Raw genomic sequence first — 9,550 nt, 5'->3', positions numbered from 1 at the left:
TCATAAGTCATGCCACAGGAGGAGGTGAACTTTGGTGCCGCTGCCTGCCTGCCTTCCCTCTCTGTGTTTTTCCAACTCTGCTGCTCATCCTGGATCTCCCTCTGACAGCCCACTTCGATGTTGAACATGTCAATAAAGCACTGTCAGACAGAAAATGACAGAGAGAAACACGGAGAGAAAATAGGATCAGATGAAGAGAGATAAGAAATGACACATCAAGACAGCAACCAAATGACATGGTCACTGTCAAATGCTCTATTAGGGTGTCTAATCAAAAACGCATCTTTTGAACAATGGGTAAAAATATGTTAATTGTATAGATACTCCTATAAGAAAACCAACGGTCCAAACCTCACATCTCTATCATAATCTGTTCAACAATTATGGGAGTTTTTACCCTTGTAGGATACCCAAAATTAGGCTGACTAAATCAATGGAGGCCAGATAAAAAAAGTGGTCAAAAATCAAGAAAATAGCATTGCGTCAGTTGGTGCGAGAAATAAGGCTAACTGACAGGCTCACCGTTGAACTCTTCATCTTTCCTCTCGAATCCAGAGGACATAAAACAATATAGAGGTAAGATAGATATCGATTTTGAGACGAGATGTAGTATTTTCATATTTTAGTATATGCTTTCATATTAATGAGAAATTCGTTCTTTTTCAAAGATTTCTCAAAATCTTTGAATCAGCCTTTTACAAGTAATTCAGCTCGTGTCATGCTAATTTTGCTTTTTACGACCGGTGGAAACAACTTTACAGATGACTACAAAAACATGTAAAATCCTCAAAAGTCACTGAAAGAAAGCGGCCTGCTCTGTCAACAGAGCTTGGTGCTTATAGAGTACCACAGTATGAGTCATAATACCCATAAAACATAGCGGTCAAACAGGGAAATGGTTCCAATTGTTTTTTCACCATTAATTTTTCCCAAAGGGGCTTTTAGAAACACTTAAAATAAGGGCTGTGTTTCGTGTAGGCTTACCCTGACGTGACGTTTTGAAAACCGTGTAAATCTCTCTCGGACAAGGTGACTTTTATCAATATGTTTGCCTGCATTTACCCCCAAAAATGAAATGTTAATTAGCTGCTAATGTGGCTATCATAAAGTACTACAAATGCCATGATGATCTGGATGAGACTGCCGAATCGAGGCAAAGGTAAGAATCTCTGGATTAACTATCTAATGTTACCTAAATGTAGTAATTTATAAATTGGCTAAATTTCCTTAGATTTACAATTCTGTGAACTGTCTTGGGCAAGTTTTAAATTTACACAATACCTGTTAGTAAAGGTGTCAGCTAAAGATAATGTGCAGGAGCTTGCAGGGATTTGTAGTCTTGCATGATGTCTACGTTGATGCTAATTAGCATTTTTGAATCTGACACTAAATAGAGCTGAATATATTGATAAAAGTCACCTTGTCCGAGAGAGATTTACAAAGTTATCAAAATGTCACGCCAGGGCAAGGGCAAGTCTACACAAAACACAGCCCTTATTTTGAGTGTTTCTTAAAATCCCAGATGGGAAAAATGAATTGTGGAAAAAAAGATTTTAACCATTTCCCTGTTTGACCGCTAGGTTTTATAGGTATTGTGACAAGTCCACTGTGGGGCTCTATTATCGGATATATTAGGTTACAAAATCCTACTTTTTGGATATAATGTTAATGATATATTAGAGAAATACCCCACTGAACAATTCAGAACATGAAGGATCTTTTTGTTTTGGTAAAATGTATTTTATAACATAAGCAAGTAACATTTCATCACCAATGTGTGTTTTCACCCACTCTGGGCAGTTGGAAACTCCACTACGGCTGTACCATCTGCCACAGAGGTTCAGCTAGGCTGCACTTAACAGGGAAGTGAGGGCTATGAGGAATTTTGGAGGACAGAAAAAACACTTTCTGGATTTCTTAACACACACACATTCTGAAGAAGAGATCAGGTTATGTAAGAGAGCAGCCCTCATCCCAAACCTGAAGGCCCAGCTCGATCCACCCACCATGCTGTTTACTAAAACAAAGCTGACCTTGTTTGGTAAATGGAGAGAGCACCACACAGTTCTGTTCCTGTCACCCTGCTCCTGGACACCCGTCTCCTCCTCCTCTGACACTGAGGTGTGGAAACAGGGCCACTAACAGCCAGGGACGTTTCACAAAGGAAGGACATCCACACGTCCTTGGTTGGTCACCACCTCCATCTCTCCAACTGCACAAAGTTGTTCTGTTCTCCAACTACTGTGTGTCATCCAATGGCAAATGAAACCATCTAAAGTACTTTACTAGTTTTCCCCTTCATTAGCTCCTAAATGAATTGTGGGAAAAAGATAAAAAATGACCCCTCAAAAACGACATACGTTTCAGGCATTACAGTGAGTATACTTTTTTATTTTTATGAAACAGCCGAAATAAGGCCTTTACAACCAAATCTGTTAGTTATAAACCCTGATTACTACTACTAGAGCACGTTGAACCTTACCTGAGAAAAAAAGAGAATAGTATATTGGTAAAAATATCTAATTAACTCCCTGTCCTTTAAGCTGTTTGTTCAGACACCTGCCAATTTAGGTGGTTCAAAGCTAAATTATATCCATAGATATCCACCCGACTGGGGAAGACAGCATCCAAAATGGAAAGGATTATCTCCATCCTTGTAAGTAGACGTCGGAAAATCATTTCATAATTTCCAAGAAATACATCTGGAAAGTACTAGATGTTATCTTCAGCTCAAGATCCTTCTTGGATGTGGTGCCCTGATGGACTGAAACACCTCTCCTGTTTTTATACATGATTTGTGGAAAATAATTCAAATGTCAACACAGAAAAAACAAACATAATGCTTGGCCTGGTGGGGACTGAGCAGAGGCATACACAGTGAGACTGTTTATCACTTTCAACAGCCCACACGTGCAATGTTTCCTCACCAAATACAGAGCAGCACTACTCTGATTCACCCCATTCAGTTCACACAGAATGGTTTAAATGTGTGAGGGTAAGTGGGCATAACATTTTGTCAAATGTTCTGAAGCTCAGAACCCAAGCACAATTACATTATGAAAGACATACTTTAAATGTCAAGTTAACCAATGAATAATGGGTTTAAAACTAAAAGACTGAATAACAGCAGGTGAAACCCGACTATGCTGACACCTAGAGAAGGAATACGTCTACATTGAAACATGCGACTACTGCCACCTTGTGGTTGTTAGTAATAGCATCATTGACAGTTTTATGGGTGTATGTTACCACCCAGTATCATAGGATACATTTTGCCCACAACCTGCTCCAACAGCAAGGGTGATACTGATGCAAAAATATTTAATTATTGAGTTGTACTCAGCTCAATGTTTACAGATAACAGGGCATTTGTTTAGAAATGCTAGTCTGTAAATTGTGAAAACAAAAAACATATCTGTGAAAAGGTGATTGTCTGCTCAGTTCGCTGCTACCAAACATGCCCTACTAACTTAATGTTTCCACCATATTAGTCTTCTCAATAATGGCGATCTCCAATGCCCACATAGGCTTTTGCCAAACAAACTTTGAGGTCATTCAATTCTCATTTACATTTAAGTCATTTACAGACGCTCTTATCGAGAGTGCATACATTATTTATTTGTTTCATACTGGCCTCCCGTGGGAATCGAACCCACAACCCTGGCGTTGCAAACGCCATGCTCTACCAACTGAGCTATTCCCTCCCCTACCCTGGACCATGCTGGGCCAATTGTGCGCCGCCCCATGAGTCTCCCGGTCACGGCCAGCTACGACAGAGCCTGGATTCGAACTAGGATCTCTAGTGGCACAGCTAGCACTGCGATACAGTGCCTTAGACCACTGCGCCACTTGGGATCATTGGATTCATGATGCAAACGTATTCCCCCTCTTTAAAATGAAAGCAGACTTTGCATCAAGACTTACAAAAGAAACAAGGGGTATTTATTGCATCAATACAGCAATGTATCACATGCCAATTTACGTTCCTCAAAACAGAATCAGAATAACCTTTATGCAAAGGGAGATGTCTATATGCCTGTGACAAGACATCTAAGACAAATGATGAATCGAATTTTACCTACCAAATTTCAAAATAGGAGTTATGATACAGTAGTTTACAACTGCAATGAGAATGGGATTGCAAGAAATCATGTAATGTTTAACTGAGCAGGCATCCTGTAGTCCCATATGGTCACTCAATTAGAACTGTTCAAGCGAACAAAAAAAACATACACAAGATAAGCTCAGCATATTATCTGTAACCTTACCTGAGTCCTGACCATTCAAATACAATGAGGGTGATCACAATATAGTGTTCTGTTTACTTGTTGAAAAACAAAAACAGTGGGTGCTGACTTCTTTTCATATTTAAATGATACCAAAATTAATGTTTTAAAGCAGTGCAAGCCATAGTAGCTGCGACATTTAAATCACACGAGTTATGAAAACACACAATAGAATATTCAAAAAGTATGTACTTGGCCGTGGACAATGCATGGATCCCACAGAATTAGGAAAATAAAGTTATCATGTGCAGCTACAGTTTCAAGCCAACACATACTTAAAACACCAAAAAAGGGGCATCATCTACCTTCATATGCCCTGTTGACATTTTATGGGGATCACTGCTAGTGTATGATATTCCAGCTTCAATGTACACAGAGATATTACTACAACACCCTGTAGCTTGGCTCTAGTGTGAAACAGTCAATTTCACTCCCTCATTCATTCTGCCTACAGCCAGACATTCTCAGATACCATAGGGGTATGCCTGTCCATCTGAGTCCACTAGCCAGTGACAGGGTTCAGAGGGGTTTAGGCAGGGCAGAAACCTCCTCGAAACACTCATCATAGGCCTCCTTATAGTCCTCATGAGATTTGATCATGATGACGCAGGTGGGCCGCTTTGAGCCAGCAGACGAACCAAGGTCCTGAAGAGACAAATCGCAGGGTTATAAGGCAATCATTCACATCACCATATGTTTAGCCGGACTAGACATGAAACCGCTGAACAAATGGGATGGTATGTGATTTACTGGGGGAAAACTAACATATGTCAGCAATTCATAGTAAGCTATAGATAACTGTCAAAATAAAGGAAACACTTGAGTAAATGAGGGATACAAAGTAGTTAGAAAGCAGGTGCGTCTACACAGGTGTGGCTCCTGAGTTAATTAAGCAATTAACATCCACATAATACTTAAGGTAATATATAAAAATGCCCAGTTGCCCATTATTATGGCTACCATGGCTAGAAGACCTCTGACTTTGAAAGAGGGGTCTCAAAGGATCATGGGGGGTTTAAAGTGTCAGTCACCAGATCAACGCAATTGAACACTTATGGGAGATTCTGGATCAGCGCCTGAGTGTGTTTTCCACCACCATCAACTAAACACCAAATAATGGCATTGCATCGCTCCAATAGTTCTAGACACTTGTAGAATCTATGCCAAGATGCATTGATGCTGTTCTGACAGCTCGTGGTGGCCCAACGCCCTATTAAGGCACTATGTTGGTGTTTCCTTTATTTCGGCAGTTACCTGTATATGGTTTACATTTTCCTTCAAGATGTATAGGTAAAATGATTACTCACCACTTTTGAGGGAATGTAGGCATATGGCAGACTCCTGTCCTCACACATGACTGGTACATGGCAGTAAACATCGATTGGAAGAGTATCCCCAGCCAACACCACAATGCTGCAAAAAAAAGTTACATGTTAGTTATCTGGATGTTACACCTAAACAGGGGATAATGCACCATACAGCTAACATTAGCACACTGAGAACAAAACTTACCCAGTCTCTCCTTTGTTGATAAACTTCTGGACTTCTTTCACTCCTCTGCGAATTTGTTTGAGCTTCGATGCTGAAAAGGGCCATAAGAGCGTTGGAAATAAGAAACGTGCTAGTCTTGTTGACAGTGTGGCAACAAAAATGTCAGTTGCCAACTCGCTAGCTAGGACACGTGCTAACGTAAGCAAGCTAGCTAACTTTCACTATTTTCCTAGCTACACTACTTAGCTAGTTACCTGACTGTATATCACTAGCAAATACATTTCATATCTTAACATGTATCTGGCGGTAGGTACATTAAGCTAATAAGACAGGTTAAATCACCCTTTTTGACACATTTGTAGAGCTTCTTGCTTAGCTTCTTGGTGGCCAGCGGATTCGCGATTGGGTTGATGTTTGCAATCAACTCTACATACGATTTCTCTGTCCCTCCAGTCTCTGTCGCTCCAGCCTCCTCCTTGATGGCTTTTTCCTTCTTTACCTTTGTCATGTTTTTGATTAGACAAAATGTTTGCTTGCTGTTTGCAGCGTGCTTTGCAAAGAGAAAAAAGCGACACACGTGCTGCCTAAACTTTTCTGGTAGTTGTAACGTGTTTTCCTTCTTCTTCTTCAATGGGTTTTAACGGCGGTTGGCATCCAATTTGTTGCATTACCGCCACCTACTAGACTGGAGTACAACTCCCTTATCTATTCCTTGAAAAATAAAATAAAACAAAGATAATAAATACCCTACCATCTAACACTACACTTACAAATGCAAAACTATTACTAATAATTAACCCCACCCTTCTCCACTATTTAAATATACTCACTCCTACCTCATGCCCTCAACCTGAAATGATGGGACATCACCACTTAACACTCCCTGTAACTCTTCTGCTGTCAAGTCTCGCACACCCAAATATCTCTCTGTGGCTGCCATCACAACCTCAATTTTCTTTGACTTGCGTTCCATCCCTGCAGTACAATTAATAACCATTGCTATAAACGCTAAAAATCCAATCTTACTGAAACATATACTGTATCACTTGCTTGCCTATCCCCCTGTACTGATACATACCTCCTACTCTCACCACCTCCCCCCCTTGACCCATCTTCCTCTACTTTCTTCACTTCCTCTGCATATGACAACTTCTTCTCTACTCTTACCCTGGAAACCTCAACCTGCTTCTCTCAAACGGGATGTGTCCCAGCCCCATGGCCACCCCTACAATTAGCACATACCACCACTTTCCCCACTACTTCACACTCCTTTGTCTCATGTCCTTCTGCACACTTCTCACACCTTGGAATCTCCCTCCTACATACTGCTGCCACATGCCCATAAGTTTGACACCTGTAACATCGTAATGTACTCGGCACATAAGCTCGCACAGGATAACTTATATATCCTAACTTCACTTTGTCAGGCAAAGACTCATCTTCAAAACTCAAAAGAACAGACAATGACTCTTCTGTTTCCCCACTCTCGCCACCCTGCTTGCGTCGCACCAAACGACGAGCATCACACACACCGGGAATCTTCTCCTTCAGTTGATCCACTTTTACATTTACTGCTACCCCAGTAATCACTCCTTTCAATGGCGCCCTTTTCTTGAGAGCGAAACAATTCACAATTCTTGCCCCCATTTGTTTAACTGAGCGCCTTCTCCCTCTGCCCAACAGAAACACATACAATTATCACTAGACCACTTCTGGTTACCCTCACCGATTCCACTATACCCAACGCTTTTTTCACCCATCTTGAAACCACAAATGGATCAGCCAAAAGGCAAGGATCCACTTTTTCCACAAACTTCACTCCTACTGTCACAGACTCATCTTTATCCTGACCCTCTGAGCAAGCCTCTGGCTCCGAGCACTTCACCATACCTACCACCTCCGATACTTCACCCTCATTCTCTTCCATTTCTCCTCCTGTTTTCAGCTCACTTTGCTTCCATTTCCTACCTGTCTTCTTGAACAAACCTTCTCCCTTTTTCCCTCCATTTTTAACCGACTCAAAGGCACAGTCTTCCTCCCTCTCTCTCTTAGACCTCCTCTGCCTCTCCTTTTCCCTCCACTCCTCCTCCGTCATCCAAGCACACATCTCCTTATTATAATTTCTTCTAACCAATATCTGCTTCTTGCCTTCTCAAAGGACTCCATTTCCCCCCTCCTTTCCCCTCCTCCTATTCTATCCTCTGGACTTGTGTCCACATCTTGGCCTGCGTCTTCCATCAGAAAACATTTGGTCCGCCACATAGTCCATTGGCCACCACTTCATACAATTTTCATGCTGCCTGCTGCTCAACGCTTCCGATCCCCCTTGGTCAACGTGTTTTCCGACAAGCAAGTGTGTCTTTTTTTTGGGTGAAAAACTACACCCAAAAAGGTGTATTGCCGCCACCTACCGTGTGGGATGAAACAAAAAGATCCCACAAAACTGGAAAATTGTGGGGTTGGGGAAAAAATCCAGACAGACTACCAACAACAACAAAAACATCCTATTTCTTATGTTAAAAACATAATAGCCAGGGGAGGGTGGGATATCTTCTGATGCCAGTATCCCATGTAGGTTCTCTTTCAAGTATTCGTTTCTTTATTTCACTTATGGGATACGCCCCCAGCTTATTCGTCAGAAGCCTTTATTACACTATGCCAGGCATAATTGGCTGGACGTCGAGACGTGTGCGTCGGGGAAGGGTGTCCTATAAAAGGTCAGACGCAAACACCTCTTCTCGCTTTTCATCAGAAGGCTTACCTCGACAGACTGCATTTTCCGGAAGTAGCTAAACTGTCCACAGATGTGAGCTTACAACTCGCTCGCAGGGCGCTATTCTCAGGACTGTGCGGTGGTGGCAATTTTCCTTTTCCTTCACCATAGTTGGAGGAAAATTATTTGAGGGAGGAACGGGTACAGCTGTAACACGGCTAACTCGTTCACGGCCAAGTTAGCTGTATCCAAACCGTGACTAGTCGTTAGCAAGCTAGCTTTTGTGGTTTTTATTTCGACAAGAAACGTTTTTACTAGCTACACCAAGCTATCTTTTCTAATCTGTATTTTCTGAAAACTGTATCTGGCCATCACACCGAGCGCCACCGTCGGAGATAACCCACTAATCGCTAGCTATCTGACTAGCCTACCAAGCTAGTTTTCTTCTGACAGCTAAAAAGCTATGGTGACAAAAGCATCTCCCACCCCAAATGAGGAGAAGCTTTCGGCACGAATATGCTCCTGTGGAAACAAGATTTTGGCCAAGGACACCCACTCGGTGTGCTCCACTTGCCTTGGGCTGCATCATGCCCAGGAAGCATTAACTTCCCCCGGCTCCTGTCCACACTGTGCCCTTTTCACTGTGAAGAGCCTCCATTGCAGGCTAGCCTGAGTCAACAGGACCCTAACATGGGGGCTGGCGTCCCCGATGACTCATCAGAGGCCAGGCAATTACTACCAGTCGTTCCAGAATGCCTGGAGGTTACCCGTACCTGGAGTACACCTTTCTCCTCCAAGAAGCCCTCCAGCTCTGTCTGTCTAGGTAGACACAGCCCAGTGCCTCCGCTGTGCCTCGCCGCACCTTTGCCCAGGGTGCAGCAGGTCGACCCCCCTCAACCTTTAAGATCCCCAGACGCCCAGGCCCCCAGGCTGCGAGCCCAGGGCAGCAGAGAACCTTGGACCCTAAGGGCCACTGGTCTAAGAAGCCTCCCTTCCCACCCATGGCACCAAGGAGCCAGTCGGCCCCTAACCACACCCAGGGGTAAGGAGGAAGAAGCGG

At 42.7% G+C, this 9,550-nt stretch overlaps 1 protein-coding gene across 1 annotated transcript; it reads right to left on the bottom strand.

The window, feature by feature from the left end:
* Positions 1-3,920: 3,920 nt before the first annotated feature.
* Positions 3,921-6,578, bottom strand: LOC311136115 (H/ACA ribonucleoprotein complex subunit 2-like protein). The gene is made up of 4 exons (XM_084170200.1): positions 6,120-6,578; positions 5,799-5,868; positions 5,594-5,699; positions 3,921-4,931 (listed from the first exon to the last, which is right to left on the bottom strand). Exons 1-4 carry the CDS (start codon positions 6,283-6,285, stop codon positions 4,806-4,808), a joined length of 468 nt encoding a protein of 155 aa, XP_084026326.1. The 5' UTR covers positions 6,286-6,578; the 3' UTR covers positions 3,921-4,805.
* Between the last annotated feature and the right edge of the window lie 2,972 nt (positions 6,579-9,550).

The sequence above is a fragment of the Coregonus lavaretus genome (genome assembly GCF_964263955.1).
Source record: "Coregonus lavaretus genome assembly, chromosome: 10".
Lineage (NCBI taxonomy): Eukaryota > Metazoa > Chordata > Actinopteri > Salmoniformes > Salmonidae > Coregonus > Coregonus lavaretus.
Note: the sequence above shows the minus strand (reverse complement) of the source record. Positions and strands in the feature narration are given on the sequence as shown.

Coding starts and splice junctions, on each gene's coding strand:
- LOC311136115 (XM_084170200.1), bottom strand. CDS start 6,285: ATGACAAAGGTAAAGAAGGAAAAAGCCATCAAGGAGGAGGCTGGAGCG. Junction 5,869..6,119: donor CTACAAATGTGTCAAAAAGG/GTGATTTAACCT, acceptor GGCCCTTTTCAG/CATCGAAGCTCAAACAAATT. Junction 5,700..5,798: donor ATCAACAAAGGAGAGACTGG/GTAAGTTTTGTT, acceptor TTTTTTTTGCAG/CATTGTGGTGTTGGCTGGGG.